At 36.3% G+C, this 21,974-nt stretch overlaps 2 protein-coding genes across 2 annotated transcripts in view; one reads left to right on the top strand and one right to left on the bottom strand.

The window, feature by feature from the left end:
* Positions 1-11,924, bottom strand: part of LOC108004453 (uncharacterized) — a 66,503-nt gene extending 54,579 nt beyond the window's left edge. Inside the window, exon 1 of the mRNA XM_062080024.1 lies at positions 11,565-11,924. Within this exon, the coding sequence (XP_061936008.1) occupies positions 11,565-11,570 (6 nt within the window). The 5' untranslated portion in view covers positions 11,571-11,924. The remainder of the gene's footprint in view (positions 1-11,564) is intronic.
* Positions 1-21,974, top strand: part of LOC108004445 (nuclear migration protein nudC) — a 101,366-nt gene that overhangs the window by 56,606 nt on the left and 22,786 nt on the right. The gene's annotated exons all lie outside the window — the stretch shown is intronic.

Raw genomic sequence — 21,974 nt, 5'->3', positions numbered from 1 at the left:
CAATTCGCGTTTTGTTAATTAACGCTTCTACGAATCTTTGCCTCGATTTCTTCGACGCCTATGAATATTGCTGATTCGAGAACCGCATTCCAATTCCTGATGTAGCAAATCATATCCTATTTGTTTTAAACACGTGACTGTGAATCTGGATTTTTTTTTTTTCATATTTTCATTTGCATCATTCTCGGACCATTACGTCTTGGGGAATTCTTGTGTCAATGTTGTGAACGATATTGTAATTTCTATTTTTCTCAGTTTTATGTATTTTTTTTTCAAATTGAAAAATCACGCTTGAAAACGAATAAATATTAATTTGAGAATTATTTTGTCCATGCATGTAAGAAATATTTGAACAGGAATAGATTATATTATACACATCTTCCTATTGATTGTGTATAATGAAGAATATGCTTCCGTAATCAAGTTACGCTAAAAGATTCTATTTGAATTAGCTATTCAATTCATATAAGATTCTTTATTGTAATCTGCATTTATGATTGCGACCTCGCCTGGTATTTGTTAAATAATAAACATGAGAAAAGTGGATTCTTCAGTTAACTATTATTGTGAGAAAAAAAACAGATTCTTGATGATAGAATCTTGAGTTACGTCTGATTTTAAGAATTTACCTTTAATATTTTGTTTACAATTGCTAAGTTTTAGTATCTTTTAAGTTCTTTTTTTAAAAATATATTCTGCTTTATGCCGAATAAAAAGGTTAGTTGAGAAGCATCTCGTGTTCTCTTTCTTGGCAAATCGAGATAAGTTTTTCATTAGCTGTCATTAAAGATTTATTCGGAAAGTTACGTGGAACAAAAATGAAATTTGGAAATTCGATGCTTAAAAATATTTCTATGATTCTAGAAACTCAAGATATTTTGAATTAAAGAAATGAAAGATTTGGAAATTCATCGAAATTTTATACTCTAATCAAATACTTTGCTTTCCTTTTTCTTCTTTTTTTAATTTTTCTTAACAAAAATTCTATCACAAAAATGGATTATCGATTATCGATGAAAGCTGTTAGCTGTAATAAAAATTGAACAACTATATTATAGTATATTTAAATTTCTATTCGTGTTGTCGACATGTTAATAATATCTTTTTATTTACATTTAATTTTATCAACGAAATATCATTAATCCGTAGATAATTATCGAATCAATAATTCGAAATTAAGAAACTGGAAGAAAAAAATAGGAATTTAAATTATTTTCATCTGTTATCGATAACTATGTATCTACATTTCTAGATTTCAATCAGACACTTTGTTTTCTCCTTTCCTTTCCATCTCTCAAAAATTTCAGATATTCATTATCCATCATCAAGGATATATTTTAATCACTGACTAACACTTTATTCTTCTTCTTTTTCTAAACTCCAAACATACGTAGAATATTAATTTCTAATTTTACAGACATCGCCAAACCTGATAAACCTGTTCGCACATACATTATATCGCACACACACGCATACAAATTCCCATTTGATCCACTCCCCATTCTTCAACAACCATCGAAGATTACACAGGCGCTGCTCGTCAAGATCGTCTTCAGCCACCGTTATTTCCCTTCCAAGCCTTAGAATTGGAAAAGCCTTTATCCTACGTCCAATCCGTCATCGTCCTGTGGAAAACCGCATCGCGGCAGATGCGACGAGACAACAGATGCGTGCAAGAGAGAGAGAGAAAGGAGGCAGGAGGATGAACGAAGGCCGGGCAGAGAGACGGGGGACAACGTGGTGGCATACCGTCGAAGGCTTCGCTGTTGCCCATCCCGAGATTACGTACCTTGGTCGTAGACCTTACTCGAGGCGAGCTCGTGCTGGGTTGCATAACGGCCACGGTGGCCGCTCATTGCCGCGACGATTCACAATAATGCGTCGAGAGGGTTCCCATTCGTGAGCATCCCACTTATCCGCGACGAAAGGTTATAGAGGATCACGGTGAATAACCATCTTATCTTCTCTGTGACCTCCGCGCGGGATGGTATTATGCGCTGTTGCGTGGACACACTGTGGCTTTATTGTGGGATTAGAGTCTGGTTCGGCTAAGGGGGAAATCGGGGGGGAAAAGAGTCAAAGTTGAATCATTGGACAATTTTACAATTTGAAACGAAATTTGGTAGATTTAGTTTTTTGAAGGATATAAAAAAATTGAGGATATCGAATTTGAATTATTTGATCGGTATATTATTATATGTATTTTTTTTTTATTTTTCTTTCGTATATTTTCGATATGAAATATTTATTTTGCAAAATTACAACTTTGAAAGTCGTTGGTCTCCACGTTGTGTTTAGTAATCGATATTTTGGTACTGATCAAAAAGAAAGTCGAAAGTTCTTCAAACGTCCATCTGTCAATTTTGTCATCGATGTCAAACCTTCCGAGAATGGTACGCGCGCGCACATCCACAAAATCCCATAAAAACTTTCTCCCTGGAGTTCGACCAAGCAATTAAAAAAAAAAAAAAAAAAAAAGGGAATCATCTTTCACAATAAATCCGTGCCAAAAATATACATTGTTAAAAATTACGCGTGAACATGAAGAAATACATCGCTTTTGCCTGCCCTTTACACATTCTCTAATGCCGTTGGCAGGCGTGGAATAGATAAGATGTTCTCAAACTCCTCGACTCCTTAACTCTCCGGTTTAATCAGCGAAAACTGACGTGGGATCATAATGACCCGAGAGATACTGCGTCTCTAGCCAAGATTGCGCGACACAATGCGTCTTGCGCGACGTCGTAACAAGAACAAAGCGATTGTCTGAAAAATAAGCGTTGGTGGAAAGCGTTCCTCCACGCGGGATTCGTGCGTGGCGAGTATTTGCACGCGATGCCCGAGGACTTGGAACGAGAAGAAAGGTAAAAGCGATGTAAAAGTGGCAGGAGAGCCGTATTTTGCCATCAACGACGCCGTCGATACGACCTTTCGACGAACACTCGAGACGAGAGCTCGAGCATGGTAAGGATAACGAGTCGAGATCCGACTGGGATTTCTTGGGTAAAGAAAAATAAATTTTTGGAAATGAGTAACTGTTGTGAAATTTTTTTTTTTAAATTCGTAGTAATAGATTTTCTGGTAATAAAAATTTAAACAAGTGAAAAGAGAAGAATAACGATCAACGTAGATTTTTGAGTACAAACAATTGCAATTTTTTCCACGATATCCATAACAATAGTAAGATGAAGATTTAAAATTCTGGATTAAATAATCGACGAAAGTTGATCTTGGAGAAATTTTTACCTTTTGTGATATTCGATAATAAAGCGTTTATTCAAAGTTAGAGAGCGCTGAATCGTTTAAAAATACGGATATAACAATCCATTAAAGTAAATTTATGGCACGATCTGACAACATTAGGCCACCGATTTTGCAATTTAAGTGAAACTAATGCCCGTTCGTATCACTGCATTTATCAGTAATATTACGAACCCATAATTCATAGGAATTGGGTAACAGGGAATAAATAGTATCAAAAAACGATTCATAATAGTCGCTTAAACTTTCCCCCGTCTTGGAATAAAAGCTTCACGGTTTTGGTCAACGCGCGGCGAGTTGTATTATTCCGCAAATCGAGTATCGAGCGAAGACAAACCGGTGGAAGATAGGATCGGCGTCGACGCGTGTATCCTCTCCCACTCCTCGAAATCGTTGCGAAATCCCATGTTGTTTCCATCCGTGGAGCAACGATCCAAGCAACGAGAGAAACGGAGACGGAATGAACTGAACCAGTCGCCCATTAATTGGCCTGTTACACTTCGTATCTCGCGGGAATAGCCTTTTATTATTATCTTGCTGATTTGCATTCGTCTCCTAATCTACGCCGCCTCGTTAAACGTTGCTTAATCGTGCGGTTTCTTTGCGAAAGTCGTTCGAGGCGTCCAGCGATCGGGGCTTTTTATGCCGATCGTAAATTCGACAAATTCGCGCAATGAACGATGCGATTATCGAGTACTTTTACAAGGGTTCGTATTACGCCGGCCGTTTTATCTTTATGCGAGATCCGTTGGCGACAAAATCGCTGTTATCGCCAGGTTTACAAGACACGCGTCTCGCGTAGGCGTCTGGGCAGGTGAAATGGAAAAATGAGCGACGGATGTGGTAATTGCGAGGATCTCCGGGGATTACAATTAGTTTTTGAATAAATGTCTGAGGCGCATACGCTTAGGAGGATTGCTTAATGCAAAGTTTGTTTTACTCTTGTAGTGAATAATAACGATTATAATTACGATTGTGATTGGAAAATATTGAAATTTCGTAAGATGCACGTCTTGCGATGTAAGTTGTGTCGTTTAAAAATCGATTGTTTCTTGAAGAAGAAAATTTTGATCCTGATCGAAACTTAGAGAAATTCCAAGAATTAAATAAAAGTTGAAAGACGTAAAGAAATTTATTCAGAATTGATATTCAAAATTGTTAGGATGTTTTTATAATAATTTTACATAAAATATGCTTCAACGAATTAACAATGCTTTAAAGAAATAAATCCACCGATTCCAGCCATAAGTGTGCTGTTAGTTTTACCGCCTACTCGTGTTCAAGTACGACAACCGTGACCACCCACGTGCATACGTGTCGAGACGCCCAGTTTTTCTAACACAGAGAACGAGATTGCTTTTTCTTTGACCAATTACGGCCCGACACTCGACTAATCGTTCGATAAATCTCGGGGAAACATTTGCTTTGGCGCTGCTCGCTTCCCTATTGTCGATTCGCACGCTTGTTTCGCGGTCGCCCTCGAAATCGATGGCTGCGTTACATTCATTAAGATGCAACTGCAGCCAGTCGCCTCCGCACCGGAAATGCGGCCGCCCACGCGAGTGGACTTCCTACTCTTTGCTTTTTTCCCGTTATTTGCCTTATAAAAATACAAAGATGTCTCGTACGAGGTAAAAAAGAATATTTTTATTTTATTCGAAAAACAATGATAACGATAATGACTTTTTTGATATGTACAATTTTGAGGAATAATTTGTGGGATCGAAATTCCGATTTTGGATTTCATTGCATTCCATATTAGTATTCTTTCGTTGTTAAAAATATCTTTATATATATTATAGATAACGATAAATTATCGTTTTTTATCACAACATTATTATTCCTGATTACTTTAAAACTTTTCTTCTCGATCGTACCGCGCAATGTAACGATAATAACTTATTCCTTCCAAAAATATTTTCAATCCCAGGAAAGAAAGGACTTGATCAATTCATACGATCTCGCCGCACAATCAAAGAAAAAGAAATTCTAAGAATATAATGGAGTCGTTCGAAGATCCTTCTCGTAAAAAAAGAAAAAAAGAACAAAAAGCGAATCGATTGCTTCATTCACGTGTTCTAATCGATCGTAACCGTGTGAGGCCGGCCACAGGCTTGACCAACATTAAAAGTCGCCAAGTGCAACGCGACTGGATAATCTGGCCGTGGCATCTGGCCAAATAAACAAGGTACGAACCGTGGGCGAGCGACGCTTTGGAATCGTGACTTTTTATTATGCCGTGAATTCGTGATACGACGTTGCCGAACCGACGACAGAAGCAACGAATCTCACTGCCGTTGTACCATTGGGGAGAGGAGAGAAACTCGAAATGAGACGAAAAGACGAGACGGAACGAGATAGGGGGCGGGGAGAAAAAAATTCGTCCGATGGGCTTCGTTTCGACGAAACGAGCACGCTTTAAATATATATATATCCACGAATGAGTGGCTTCGAGCTGAATAAATCGCGCGCCGCGTTTCGAAGCGAGGTACGATACGGGCTCGCATCGATACCTCTAATGATTAAGTGACTTTATTGCCTCATTAAGAAGTAACACAGGTATTTATACGGTGTATCGCATAAAACGGTTGCTCAACAACAGAAGAGACGATGGAAATAAGCACACAGCGGCCGCGACCGAGCCTCCTTCTCGAATGGAGCGAGCGCACTGTTCACGCGGGAATGTGATAAAACGGTGGTCGCGAGCGGCCGTAATCGCGTAAATACAAACGATTTTTTCTTCTTTTTTTAAATGCAGGTCCACGGGAGAGAGAACCAGCTCGCTTATGATTAATTATCGCCTCGTTTGTTGTTTGGCTTTCGTAAGAAGCGCCACTCGAAGTCGAGTTCTTCTGGCGCTTGTTGTACCCTTTTTATTTTTTCTTTCTTTCTTTCTCTCTCTTCTCTCTCTCTTTCTTCTTCGTCCTTTTTCATGGTTCTTCTAAAAATACATCGGGCACGCTTTGCCTGTCAACGAGAGAGGAACGGTTTTTACGGTGATTCTTCTGATCGAAACATGGTCTCTCCGTGTTTAACTCGTTTCGCAAAGAAGGATCGTTGCGAAATTTACACGATACTTCTTTTTTTTTTCTTTATGATACTTCGTTTTGATACTTGTAATTGTAAATTTGAAGACCGATACGAAGACCAAAATGAGAACAATGATTCAAAGTTATGAAAGCTTATGCTGCCAATATTCTAAAATTTTTTTTTTTAAACGTATAAAAATAATTGATGAATTTAATTAGCTTCTTCTCATTGATTTTAATGAATTCTGTGAAAAATGTCTCATAATGATATTAACTTCTTAATATCTATTAATCTTGCTGTATGCATTTATTGACAAAAATTAAGAAACAGATTAATCATTCTTTTTATATTTTTACATTATTTCTTTATTTTGTCTTTAAATATATTTGAAAATTAAAATTTATTGCTTATTGATGTACAGAAATATAAATAAATTCGATCAGTATATTTATATTTCTTAACTTTTCAGTATATGCATTAGAATCTAAAAAATTAGATTTTTTATAAGATCCATGTTATTCATATAAACTACCAAATGAATAATTGATGAAGCTGCATACTATTAATTACACTGTTATTATAAATTTTTTACAAATAATTGGAAAAAAAAGTCATACTGATTATGCGCAAGGAAAAAAATTATTCAAAATTTGCTTTTATAATATATTTCAAGGATATCAAATTCGATAGTTAATCCATAGCCAAATTTACCACATAATTGTAATTAATTTTTTATGTATTTATCCATTATATCAATTTTTGGTCTCAATTCATTTTTCGTAATAAAATTCCAAACTTGATAACTTGATAACTTGAGTTTGGAATTTTCAAGAAGCTAAAAAGTTTTAAATAAAACTTCTTGAATAAAAGAACGTCCAAGAACCTCGATTTTGACGCAAAGATTAACGAAACGTGATCGCTGGAAATATTTAAACAAAGCCTCGTTGTGTTTTCCTGTTAATTTTACATTGAAGACATTTTTGTTCTTTAAAAATGTAGATTGACGTTTTTCATCTTAAAATTCTTGAGTTACGTAAAAATTATTCGAGAAACGTAATTCGTTAGAATATCCGGTTTTACATTATTGTGCCAAGAGGATTAAGAGAGCCAACCACCTCTTTAAATTCGTGCGATTTGTCATCTCGAGGAATTTAAGCTCGTTAAAAGTAAATTCGATGGATCGATGTCTCCTCATAAACGTGAGCATTGCATTTTGCTAAATTATGCAACTTGCACACGATGGAAACATCGAAGTTACATTAAGATTTTCGCTTCGCCATTAAAAAAAAAAAAAATCGATCTCGATGGGACGAATGGATTTCGTTAACCGTGTCGCGTGAAATCTTCAACGCCTACGTTTCAATTTGTACGCTATTCATCGTTAATTCATTCGTTCAGAACTCATCTTCTCACGAAACTCTCGGGTTAATCGCTTGGAGGACAGTGCTCCGTTAAAACGATCCAGTGTGTCGAAATTCCTTTTTCAGGTTTCTTGATTTTTTTGTAAAATTGCAATATATAGAATCTGTGTTCCATGTCGTATCAGTTGATCTATATGATACGTGCTTTTTCATGGATTATATTAATCTTTTCATGCTTAATATTTTGTTCGAATTGGTTATTAATTAAATTTTATGAAAATATTTCTTTATTTTTTTTTATATCATTATTTGACGATAGTTTAAGGAATGGGATCAAACAATTGTGATTATTAAATTATAATTATTAAATTGATTTAGTAAATTATTATTTAGACACTTAAGTTATTCTATATTATTCACATCTCGTCAAATGATAATATATTTTATGATTTTTAGTGCAGAAATTAATGCAATATATTCAAATCTTTATAAATCTTGTATAATTAATTAGTATTTTTATTTACATTTCATATGTATTGAAAATGAAATAATTTCAAAATTGTATATTTTTAATAAAAAAAAAATTCTTTGATTATAAATCAAATCAATGTATAATTGGAAAAAATTATATTTTCGAATAATTCGATTAATATATGAAAAAGTAATACTCTTATATTAACGTAATAAGTCTAATTTTTACGGCCAGATTCAAATTCAGCACACGAAAATTCGTAAAAAGAAACGAGATCTTTTCACTGTCAAATAACAAATATCTGATTGATGCTTTATCTATGTTATTTATTTTGATTCGTTCATTTTTCATATAATGCATAAGTTAAATTTGTATAACGTAATGTAAAATGTAATTGACATTTGAATATACTGCATTAGTCTGGAGAAACATTGAACATCACAAGTACTATCATTTTATTGCAAAATGTAAAATTATACGCGTTATTAAAACATCAGCATATTTTCTCTACGGGATAAATAGACTGTGAATATTTATGCATTTACGTATAATTTACATAATACAAAAATATAATAAACATTACGATATTCGAATAATAAGATAGATTTTTTTATTTAATAGTATTTATAAAAATTTTACTTTCCATCCACACTTCTTTATATATATATATATAAAACAAATATTTATTAAAATAGTGTTCGTTCGTTATCTCAGTAAAATAATCATTTTTCGTTATACAATATGTTCCCCCGCGTTCCATGGCGAGCAATGACACAATCCGTGTCATTGCTAGTGCAAGGAATTTGAATATGTAGATCGTGCGCGGGGACATATTAAAAAAATCGCGCCTGTCGCGGCTTTGAAACGTTGCCACCGATTTGCATCACGTGCGCATAATTCCTCTCCTTAACCACGTAAATCTCGATCGAGTTCATTAAACAGGGATCGAGTTCCCAATTGGCCAATTTCGTTACGATCCATAAAGAAATTTATCATCGAGCCTTAAGACGTCTTAATGGCCGTCATCCTTTCGCGGAAAGAAATCGCCATTGTCCCCGATGGCTTCCTCTTCGAATAACAATAATCTGCCTCCTTTTATCGCCGATTTTATTTCTTGGGGCCTTTTCTATTCTATCGTCACGGTGATAAATCGCTCTAACGAACCGTGATATACGCCGCGTTATTATTTCTCTATTCAAGGAAAGCGATTAGAATATAACCGAGGGAGCTAACGCGGGAAACATAGTTGCGACAGTTGTTGGACTGGTCTGAAAATGGAAGGGTACCACGCTGATGCCAAGGCTGAATTCCATTTCCATTGCATTGCTCCTCTGGTTGATATACCGTTGAATTAATACATTTGATTTGTATCTAATGGCTGTCCACGTGGTTGGGTAACTAAACGAATGTGATCCACGAAGGATGCACATGGAAGACGAATAACGGCGAGTAGTTGGTAGTTCTATCCCGACGCGTTATTAATCCTCCTTGAATCCAACCTGCAATATTTTTATGTTGAATGTTGAAGAGAGAGGGAGAGAGATGTGGTATTGAATTTTGAAAAATATTCAAAATATTACGAATTGGAATATTAAAATTCAAAGATCCCGATTTCCAACGATACTCAGACTATCTGACCTACATTTCCATTTGTTTCATCTTACGATTCATTTTTACGGTATTAAGGTTTAAAAGGAAGTACGATGGACGAGATAGTGGTATTTTCGAAAAATTCGAGGCGCAATGCTTCACGACCGATATCCCGCGGCGAATTGGAATGGCTTGGCGAAGCTGTGGCAGTTACCAGAGTCAACGAAGCGTGCACGCGACTTTTCCACAGTCACTTTCATAATGCAAGCCACTTCCGAAAGTGAATTGACTTATCCGAAGTCGGGAGAAGGTTACGCATAATATGCGGCCTTACGTGTACGCCGATCGGTCTCGCACGCGCAACGGTTCTGAATGCCTTCCACTTCGTCGTGCTCCGTACTTCTAACTTCGTTTTCCTGTTGCAACAATCTGACGACGAGAATATGGAAGCATAGTTTAAATTTTATCTCGAAATTAACTTTCATTACGAAACCTTGACTCGGTACCTCGAATTGAACATTTCCAATTTTAAAGATTTGCATACGCAATCAATAATATCGTTAAAAATATTATCATACAACGGTGTAATGATATTTTCGTTGCAATTGTATTTTTATTCTATCCGATATTTTTGATTCCGTTCGATCGAGATTTTCGAGATTGTATCGAACATATCATCAGCCGACAACTGCCATAGGCCGCCCCATTGTTGACTCGTTCCGCTGCCCCATGCATCGAACCATGACGACTCCGATGACCACCATTATATCCAGTTCAATTATCCGCTCAATGCTTCGGCAAACTAACATTCGTGAAATTTCAATAGCTTATCGCTCGTTCACATCAACTCTCGCGTCTACTACTGACACTTGTGATAATACGTACGACTAGCACGGTCCGTATTCCCTTGTCAGCCGCGCGGTTAGTGAAACAGCGCGTTAATGGTCTGACTTTCACGCTCGACGGACAGCGGTGTGCAAGAGTAACCATAGAATTAAGCGAAATTACCGAAAAAAAATTCACGACCGAGACGATTAAGAGATCTGAGATTTTACATTTCGCAATTCTGATAATTTATAAACCTTCATCGAGTGGAATTCAGTTTCTTTCTTTTTTTTTTTTTTTTTTTAATTCTGGACAATGATAGGTGAAATGTGATTTGTCAAGACTTTACAAATTCGTTCGTATTCTCTTAATTAATCATACGCTCCGTGAACCTCGATATAAGAAAAATTTCACTTTCGTTTCGTTTCAGCGGATTATACAATTTGTCGATAGACGTGTTATTTCTTTTTATTTTATTTATTTATTTATTTTTTTTTTTTTTTTCGTATGACCTAATTGTCTGAGAAAACTGATGCCACGTAACGAATCCATGGCAATGTCAATCAACGCAGCGATGTTACGTGACTGGCATTGTTTCCGAGTAAGTAAGTGTCACGGACGCGTAAGGCGCTTCTCGGCGAGTGATTGACCTAGCTGTATTGTCGTTTCCTTCGATCAGTGTCAATGAAGGAAAAAGTTTTTTTTTTTTTCATTGTTTTCGAGATTTGTAAATACAATTATTCTATTTAAATATCTGATCCTTTTGGCCATATTTTTTTTCTATTCCTACCCTTTTTTTAAAAAAATATTTAATGTTTTATTTAAAAATATAGCTCCAATAATAATATACACGACATGTCTCATAGAAAATATAACAATATTCTAAATAACGGAACATAAGATTCTAATAAGATTTAACTCTAACAAATTAATACTTTGTCACGACGAATCGTCGAAAATCTAAAATCTCTAAATCCAGATACACGAAAAATTGAAAAAAAGGATTGTAATAAGTTACTACTCACCGACATCTGGACGAAAGTATCTCCACCAAAAGTAACTCGTCGAATCACTACAACTTTTCTCTCGCGAAAGACCCTCGATCCTCAGTCGCGTGACAGCGATCGCCAAAGGAGGAGGGTCGCACCTGGTACACCAGCTTCGCACAACTTCCTCTCCGATTTAACCTCTGGAAAGCAGCTTCTTCCCAAAAAAAAAAAAAAAAAGAAAGAAAGAAAGAAAAGAACTTGCAAGATCCACGTGAAACGACGAATGCGTTCCACTTGGATTTCGATCCACGAAATGGTTCCACGATTCGAGGCGAGGCAAATCACTTTCCTCCTTAATCACGGAGACGTTATGCGCGGGATTCGCCCGTAATTCGAAGACTGGTCATCGCGGTGACGACGCAGGGGTATTCAAAGATCGAAACGGCGTCGCGATCCAACAGAAGAGGCGCGTGGTGACCAGGGGGGGCACTACGGGGGAAGGGGAGGAAAGCGGGGTCACGAAGAGGGGGATCAGCCCGAACTGGGGCCCCCTGCGATCCTTTAGAGCGGGGAACAGCGGCCGAACCCTCGAGTGAGAAGGTAGGGGATTTCGGGCTCGGGAGTAGTAGCGCTGTTGCTCTCTGCGACCAGCAGGGGGACAGCCGAGGAGAGAAGAGGCGGACGAGCGACGAGTGGATAAGAAGCGCGCATTCTTGTGTGTCAACGCATGATAGTTATGGACCCCTGGCAACCTTGTCCCAGTACCGTCTGCGTGCAAAATGGACCCGAAAGCTTGTGTGGGCATAGCTGTGCACGAAGTTTGTAATGTATGAGAACCGATAAGGGGAGCTTATCACCGGAGGGAGAGAAGACACATCCTTCCTTGTATTAATACGCGTTTTCACCGAACAGAAAACGGCTGGCCTGTGGTATCTGGGTCATGGATTCGTGGCGTTCGAGAGAAGATGCGTTGTTGTTGCCTACGTGGGGCCCCTCTCTTTGAATCGTTGGAGTGGGGCGGGCGAGGTTTGAAGCAACGAGAATACCTGGATTTTTGGATACCGAGCATTATCCCGACTGCTGCTGTACACGTCGTTGATGGGAGACTTTTTGAGAAATTAAATTGGAGAGAATTTAATTTTAAGTCGAAGTAGATGATTTGATTTTGGAAAATTTATATCGTGGTGTTAACATTTTAGAAACTTGAAAAGGAAATTAATTAGTTTTGTTTTTGTTATATATTCTTTCGCGATGGATTAATTTTTGGTTGTAGGACTATAGAGTTGAATCTCATTGGAATGTGTCTTTGTTTAAAGATAGATAAGAAAGAGATTCTTTTGGGGAGGAATTCGATGATAGAGACATATAAAAACAATACGTCTTCTACATAGTACGTGCAAACAACGGAGAAACATCTGTGTCAAGGCCGAGCAAATTGTTTTAATTTGGCCTAGACTATGCCTCTGCCCTTTTGTCACTGCCACATTCGATTCAATTTCGTTAGCGTACAATCTCTCTACTCTTATTTGTCATTATAGAATTAACACGGGTTGATTTATGATACGGTTGAGAAAGATTCTCAATTGTTTCCCGATAAATCTTCCACCTTTTCTGAAACTGTTGCGAACTGTCGTGACTGTAAGGGAACTCGTTTCCAGATTGTTGGATCGCAAGAATGAACAAAAGACATTGTTGTTTCGGTTGACATCGGAGTAAGCTTCATTTGAATTGCAAATCAAACGTGTATCGTAAATCTGACACGACAAGATTGAATAAAATTTCACAGATAAATATGAAGGAAATATCGCCTAATTTCGTAAGGATAAATATATCTTTGTTAACGTTCATTTTATATATATATATTTTGATATTTACGTTACCCAAGAGGTGAACTGATTAATTGCTTAAAAGTTTATCATTTCTGAAAAAAAATTAAATATCAATAATTATACGTTTTGATGCCGTAAAATTTAGAAATTCTCAGAGAATAAAAATGATAAAATCGATTTTCGAGTAGCTAATTTGTTTCTTCCGATTCTGTAACAATTATTTTCCTGGAAATTAATTTCCTCTCGATTTTACGCCATGAAGGATGTGGGTCAGGGACGGTGGCTTAACTGTTCTAGTCGGAACACATCGTAACAACCCTTTTGATAACGATCCCATAAAACATCGGTTTCTTGCCAATTATCTTTTCACGCGATTAAACTTGAACATCTGCTTCTTTTTTCGTTCGACACGAAACTCTTCGGGTTATGATTTTGCCTGATTGGCTACCGAGCTTTCTGTTCCATGAAATTGCAGCTATAAGTACCGGATATCTTACAAATACCACATTTTGTACTTTTGCCATGGCTCCGTTCAAGAGTCAATCTTCCAATCATATCAATCATATTTATTTAAAGAATTTTTCATCCTTCGCACTTTGCTGTTGTCAAGAGTTGAAAAGAAGAGTTTACAATTTACAGCAGTATTTTACACACTTTTTATTTCATATTTTACGAACGAATATTTTTTCTTTTTTTTTGAAGTGAATGGAAATCAAGAACTAAAATAAAAATTTTCTGTTCAATTCCCTAGCAATTACGTACTTTTGATTTAATACGAATACGAATCTTTCGAAATGTTTCAAAAATATTTATTTTTTTTTATTTACAAGTTTTTATTCTATTGGCAAAATTCAAAAGAAGATCAAAATTTTACATTAAATACTATTTGATCAATTTTACAATAAATATAAGCAACAGTTTTTTTATTGAATTTTTCAAATTAATATCTTCGTATTATGCACATATGATTTTGTTAATGTTATCTGCAGGCATCACACACATATATATATATATATATGATTTAAGCAATCATCAAGTATCATCCGACACTTTCTAGGGAATATTTTATCTCAATTTTTAAAAGTCTCCATATATAAATATGACTAATATCTAAACATTAAAAAAGAAATGAATAAATTTTCGTTTAAATAGAAATTTACCTTAATCTTCGAATATCGTATCATGTTTTGAATATTTTGATATCATATGCGTTTTGTTCATGGCCGAAAATATGTATTATAAAGCTATTCTTGTCCTTTCCAAATCGGTATCAATTAAAAATAATACAAGACCGTCATGAATACAAAACCTAAGGTATAAGCGATTTCGATAGAGCATTCAACGAGATAGGGATCGAAGCGATGTGGATCACGGGTCAGCCGACGTCCTCGATGTTTTCTCGGTTCACCGATCAAGAAAAGGTGCTGCATTGCGTTCCGGATTCAACGTTTCCTCGCGCAATAACGCTCGATTGACTTGTGCTCCAGAAACGGTCGGCGCGCGTCAGTCCACGTCGTACGTGGCCTGTCCATTCGCGACGGGACACCGTAATTGAGTTTTCGCAGTCTGTAATTACACGTGCAATTGATACTAATTTGTACGTGAGAGATTTATACTCACCCTCTGAGAATCTTGGTTTGTGCAATACCTTCTGATTTTTCGAGTGTTGTTTACTCGTTTTCGAAAATTATTTAGAAGACCAGGATTCGATGTTTTGCTTCGTGTAGAAGATTTAACAATGGAGTAAGCTGTAAATATATAGTAAAAATTCATCTCTATCTCATCAATAAATTATATTATATTAATTTTGTCAAAAACATTTTGACAGGTTTGATTTGGTTCTGGTGGTTAGTGAAAAAAATTTGATTCCTTAAGTGAAATTTTAATACTTCTCGATTCGAGTTTGAATCGAAAGATCACGTATAAAGTCACGGATTACCAGATTTTGCAAAGATCTTCGCTCCTCCATCGTCAAAAACAAATCCTCGATGATTTCACAACACCCCTGAGACCTATCTACCTGGCCCCGACTCCTTCAATTCCCATCCTCTTAACAAAAAACACCCACGATTTCTTCGTTACGCCGAGCACGGTCCAAACAACAACTGTCATCCAGAAATCTCATAAACCCGTCGTATGATTAACCGACGAGATCACCGGTCGAGGCCAAGGGTGTCGTTCCTTCTTTTTCTTTTTTTCCCTCCTTCTTTTCTTCTCTCTCTCTCGTTCCTCGCTTAATTGTTTTCGCACGAAATCGCCTGGAAACGAAGAAACTCCCCCATCCCTCCCCCCGCAACCCCTGACACAAATGCGTTTCGCAAGATTTCGCAATATCAATTGCGCGCCGCCTGTCAAGCGAATGCCAACTCGCGCGCTTCTCTCTCTCTCTCTTCCTCTCTCTTTGGCCGAGAATTATCGCCCGCGCGAGGCGTTTTGCGTTATTTAAGACTATGTAATTTAATAAAGTAAAGGCCTCGCGATGCCTCGTTCCCTCAGGGTCGTGGATTCGACTCGGCCCCAAAATTCCACGAGGGTGTTCAGGAAATTACGGTCCCGTGGCGGTCTTTTTAACGGGGGCCTTTTTAGCGTGAAATTATTCGAACACGGGCTTATCTCTCGCTCTCGACGTGGATCAGATCGGTGATACGATCTCTCTCCTTCTCTTTCTCTCTCCGCTCGTAGGCTGTTCGTGATCGTGTTTCGAAAGGGGTTTCTAAGACATTTTGGTCATGGGTGGAGCTGATTGTATACCCGTTTTAATTGGGAGGTTAAGTGAAACAGCAAGGAGAAACGGGGCTATAGATATCGATGTGATTTATGAAAGATGTATGTATATATTTCTTAATGTTACATGGGAGAAAGAGAACGTTTGGAACGGTGAAATAATTAGAATAGTTGGATAGAATGTGAAATTATAAGCAATGTATGTACATGCTATTATAATATAGTCGAAGAATTGTCTTCGTATTGTTTTCGGGAAAGGAGAAAAAGAAGATTTAGAATTAAAATTTATGACTTATTAATTTCGTAAAAGAAAAGAAAAATTCTATTTATTAAGATACCATGTATAGTAAGAATTACTAGAATATAATAGTTAAAAATTTTCAACTGTTGCTAAAGTTATTGCATTTCGATAAAAATATCATCGAATGCGATAATAATCTAACGATCTATAAAAGTCAATCCGAATGATCGATTTAGACTCCTAAAATGGAATAACCGGTCCTAAAACCGCCTTCTCCTTCGTTTATTTTGATATTCGTGTCTCGAAGCAAAAATCAATTGGCTCCCCTTTACACTTTCCAGAACTGGAATCCTAGTCTTCTAATTTGCATAATACACGACGTTACACGCTGTCGTCCTTTCGGCCGCGATCGATCTTTCACTCTCGATGCGTCTATCCACGCAATTCTAAATTTAACCGGTTTTGCAATTTTGGCGCCACTCGTCGACGAAGAGAAGATCGCGCGACGCGGTCCAATTTCACGGAGGCCGCTGATCATACGCGATACGCTGCAGGTATATACGTTTCGTCTGAATGCAAATTATCCCCATACCTCGACACCCCGTTTTCACGCCCATGAATTATCACGATACACGCCTGCCTGCACGCGATTTATTCTCGGTACGAGAATGTTTCTTCTTGCAATACTTTTGTTTGTTGTCTTCGATCGCCACAGCATTTCCATGTAATTGAAATTATTTTTATGAATATCTTCTGTTTACGTCCCATGTATTTTATGCCTGGTTTATTCTATTTATACATGATATAGTATTTTATCATTTTGTCATTTTCTTGTATACTTTTTATTCGCCGTATTATTCTGCTCGTATTACTGTTAAAGTTTATAGTAGAGAAATAAAAAATGCTCAGAAAGAAACTAAAAATGGAATATATTAAGAATAGAATTCTTAATGAAGTTTAATCTATCATACTAAATGTTACATAAATAAAATTAATTCTTTTTATTATTTGATATTATATATTATATATTATTATATATTACGAATAATATATTACGAAGATACGTAAGAAATAATACTTGATCGCGTTATGATTTTGATTAAACTTCGTCATCTGTCCGAGATACTACTGAACTACAAATTTAGCGACCCGTATACATATACAATCCAATAAGCATTGTAACAATTCTAAAATTCAACAATCTGTGCACACATATTTTCCAATGCCACCTAATCGCTTCCAGAAAATCCCCCACTTGCTCTTCAAAGAAGAAGCCTCTCCAACCACATCGTTAGAATAAGCAAATTCTAAACCGCTTCTAAAAATTCCAGTCCACGCACCTCGAATCGACACCTCGAGTCGTCTATCTCTTCGCTCAATCTAATATCCCGCCCGATTGCGTCACCCTATATATCCGATCGATCTGCATCTAGATGCGGAGATCTCCTCTCCGCGCATCCGACAGGGCACACGTCGATTGGTATTTAGGCCTCGCGTTACGTAACCTTTTTCCTTCCATCGGGACGGCCGTCAAAGCGATGGATAAAAAAAAACTATACCAAGTGGGGGGCGGGGGCGGTAGCGGATCATCGGCGTGACATTGGGACCCCGTTTTCCGTATGCGAGTCTCGTTCAACCGGGCCCTCTCGAACAACCTCTGCCCCTCTTCCTCTCTGTACGTAAATCGGTTCTCTCTCTTTCCTCCATTTCCCTCCCTTTCCATCCAGTGTACGCCGACGCGTTGTATGCGTGCGCTTCTACTACACGGAGGTTTCGTGCGCGTCAAAAACGACTGGTTCTGCCTAATACGTGGCCGGGAACGAGGAACGTGCGACCGAGCATCCGCCAATTGCGAAATGCAGGAATTTAAAGAAGCAAGACCCCGGTAAGGTCGGCCGGCCCCCACGGGGTCGCCGATGTAATTGCCGCGCAATTGCGGAACGCATGCAGAAAATCTTGTTCTGCTCGATGTCGATGCGATTTGACGAATCTTTTTTTTTTTGGAAATTTGAACAAATTTTGAATATATATATATATATATTGTATAGAGAAGAGGATATATGGGATGTTTTTGATGTAGGTAAATATTAATAATAAAATAATTAAAGGTTTGAGAAATTTCATGTAAAATATATTGCGAATAAATAATACGAATCTTACAGAATTTTTGATATTTTCTAGATACAATAATAAAGATAAAATTAGAGTAATACAAATTAGATTTTATTGGATAGTATAAAATATCATAATCATATAATAATAATTAGACGAATAATTTGTTTTGATTTGTGCAATCGGGTGTGTAAATTGTATTTTCTGGACCACAATCATTGGACTTTATAATTAGCATAATTTTCGAAAAATTATAATTGTTACGAATCGAGTATTTCATATTTTTATCAATTTATCATTTCACTTTCTCTTGCTATAAATATTATTATACTATAACTTTTCTTTAAAAATTACAAAATAAACTAAAGTAAATCTTAAATTCATTTGAACAAGCGCACTAGAAATTTTTTATTACAGCCAAAAATGTGTAAATTAAATAAAAGAAAGATAATTGATAACATAACATTATTATAGAAGAGTATTTTAATCATAATATTTCAACTATAATCATTATTTTTATTGCAAAAATATAATTGTCTACGAAAAATTTAAATTTTATATAAATCGTGATCAAAATTAAACATACTGATCGAATTCATCAGAAGATCCATAGAAGCTGATTACAAAAGGAAGTGATTCGTTTCATTGAAATGGCGATCAATTAAAGATAGAACGAAGTCTCGCCAAGCCTCTTTTACTTGCGCGATTATTATGCAAATTCGCTGTCTCGTTCATCGAAATCGTTTACCGTTTATTGGAATAATTATTCTCGAAGAGTCGAATAATTAAAATTGACCCATTTATAATGTCATATCGCCACGTTTCTTGCATAACTTCACGAATAAGCGTTAATGTCGGCCACAGGGTCATCACCTTCGACCAAGTTTCTTTTTCCACCTATAATTTCTTCCTTTCCATGGAAGAAATTTAGAATGGTTGAACACCTTGAATAAGGTGAGATAGAATTCGACACCGCGCCACGAGCAAGTGTTTCACATCTTTGGGATCCCTTCAGAATGCGTGCTCGACTGTCTGACATTATGAAACCAAGGAATAGGAAGGACAGCGCAAGGCTCGACAAGGTTATCGCGGTAATTATCGCGCGATTAGACCATGCAGTCGATGGTTATTTTCTACGCGGTTCTTTTGCAACACCCACAATGGAGGCTCGCGTCGTGAAAACGAGATTATCACTTTAAAATGAAATTCTAACGTAGGACGAATCGTGGGTAACAACGTGCGATTCAAAAGTTGATAAATAGAAAGTAAACGATGATCATTCATCGTGGAAACACGAAATGCTTGAATTATTGTACATACACTATATAATATACACTTTTGAAACTTTGTTATGAAACGAAGTGATTATAAGCGATTAACTTTTGGATTCTTTTCGATAAAACATTCGATTTCGACGATACTTTTTTTTTTTTTTATAAATATTTCCCGCGTGTAATCTTTCGAGCAAAAATTAATTATATAATTTTTTAATTTTTTGTGTGCTATCCTAGCGATATTGGGAAATACGGTAGGAACAGGACAAGAATAATTGCAACATAATATACTTCGTAATAAAAATTATCTAATCATCTGCGCGCCGATGCTTGCACAACGATTACACAGAAATGGCAATTTTATTCATATTTCCAACAAGTCTTGGAAGTCTAGTCTCTGACTCTTAAGACAGAGAATTCTCTTCAATTTTATCGTCTTTTGCAGAAGTTCAATGTCCTTGTTGTGTAGATGGTTAATTAACAGAGTTCGATCACCTCGTGCACGATCTTTATATTCAAGTGTCACCTTTTATTATTATTTATTTTAAATTATCGTCTAAGTTTGATACGGAATCACAATACACATCGATCATCAATCGATTATATTTAAGATCAAATTGATCAATCGTTAACTTCGATTAACTTCTCATATCTAATATTGAGAATGCGCGTTTCTTTCTTTTTCTTTTTTCTTTTTTTTTTTTTTTTTATTATTATTATTATTGTACTGAATGTGTGTTGTGAAAAGGTCAGGTATCATTACAGGTACAAAACAATGAATTGTATAATACAGATGACAAATGAATGTTTCAACTATAAAATCACAACGTCGTTCAAAAATCAAGAGAACAAAATGAAATTTCTTTCACTAAGCGAATTAATATTTCCTAATTACTATCCTAATTACTATCATACGTGTTTCTTTTTATTATTATTATTTTATCACGATCCAAAAATGTATGATCCAATATAATACTTTTCTCGATTTACTCGAAACAATCTTTATTACAAATTTCCGCAAAATTTTATTACGTTAAAAAATTGTTAAAAGAATCTATTTACTCTCCTCGAATCGGTGCTACTGTCTTCATCGCTTGTATCCATCGCGTATATTTTACTATGACATATCACAAGATGATTGACTGTCATCGTTTGGAAAACGACACGCGATAAACGGCAGTATCATTTTCAGCCTACAAATCTTTACGATCGTTAACGTCACCGTGAACCTAATAGAAGTGAATGACATCAAGCTGCCGCGATAGACTAAAGGGCAACTCTTTTTCTCTTCGCGTTGATAAAAAAAAAGGAAAAAAGAAAAAGAAAAAAGGAGAAAAATATAAGCGAAAGCAACGAGGCGTATCGGCTTGGAACGGAAGATCGGCTGTCCAGGATTCATCGGTTGTCACTTGATGTGCTCGCAGCCTTGTAACATATACGCAAATAACCCAATAAATCTCGGTATAGGCTCATCCTTCGTAATCCTTGACACCGACGACGAGTAGTGTCACTGAGCATATACATGTTTGTATATCCTCCTCGATCATCGCGCCCAACGAACGAGCATGAATCGAACCGGAGCCGAATCGCGTTGTTTCCTAATATCGTTATCCCTACAAGCGACGTGCGCCACTTTTCCTCGCGTGTCTCCTCGAGAGACGCTTAATGATCTTCGGATGTTAATGACCTGGAATCCATGGGTGACTTCCACTTTCCGAGATATCCAGTTTTTTTTGGTGGTTTTTGCGATACCTGACGATTGCTTTGTGATAATGAGAGAATTTTTTCGGGGAGGAGAGAGATTATTTTTGAAAACATTTTTTTTTAGAGCGTTTTGAGCATTAATGTAAGTTGTAGAAATTTTGTAGGAGGATAGAGTTTTATATTTTTGAATTTTTCTTTTTTCTCTCTTAATATAAATATAGCAAATTATACAAGATAATAATTAAAATTGTATAATTATATAGATAATTATATAAATGATCGATGGAAAAGTTTTGTTGAAAGATTATAGTTTTTTCCAATTTGCCTCCTGCCAATGCTGTAGTGAGGAATATGTTTAAGAGGTGATGAGTTAGGTGTAAGATTGCAGTTTTACGACTTGCTTATATTTCATGATAGTGAAAGGGCAGATTATACTTTTGAATATATTCTTCTTTAGTTGAGAAAATGTATTGATGTATTAAATAGTTGAGAAAAAAAAATCTACTTGTAAAATCAATATTTTAATACTTATTAATTTATTTTAAGGTAAGAAAAAAAATTT

This window comes from Apis cerana, linkage group LG10 (genome assembly GCF_029169275.1).
Source record: "Apis cerana isolate GH-2021 linkage group LG10, AcerK_1.0, whole genome shotgun sequence".
Lineage (NCBI taxonomy): Eukaryota > Metazoa > Arthropoda > Insecta > Hymenoptera > Apidae > Apis > Apis cerana.
This window is presented reverse-complemented; position numbering and strand designations above follow the sequence as displayed.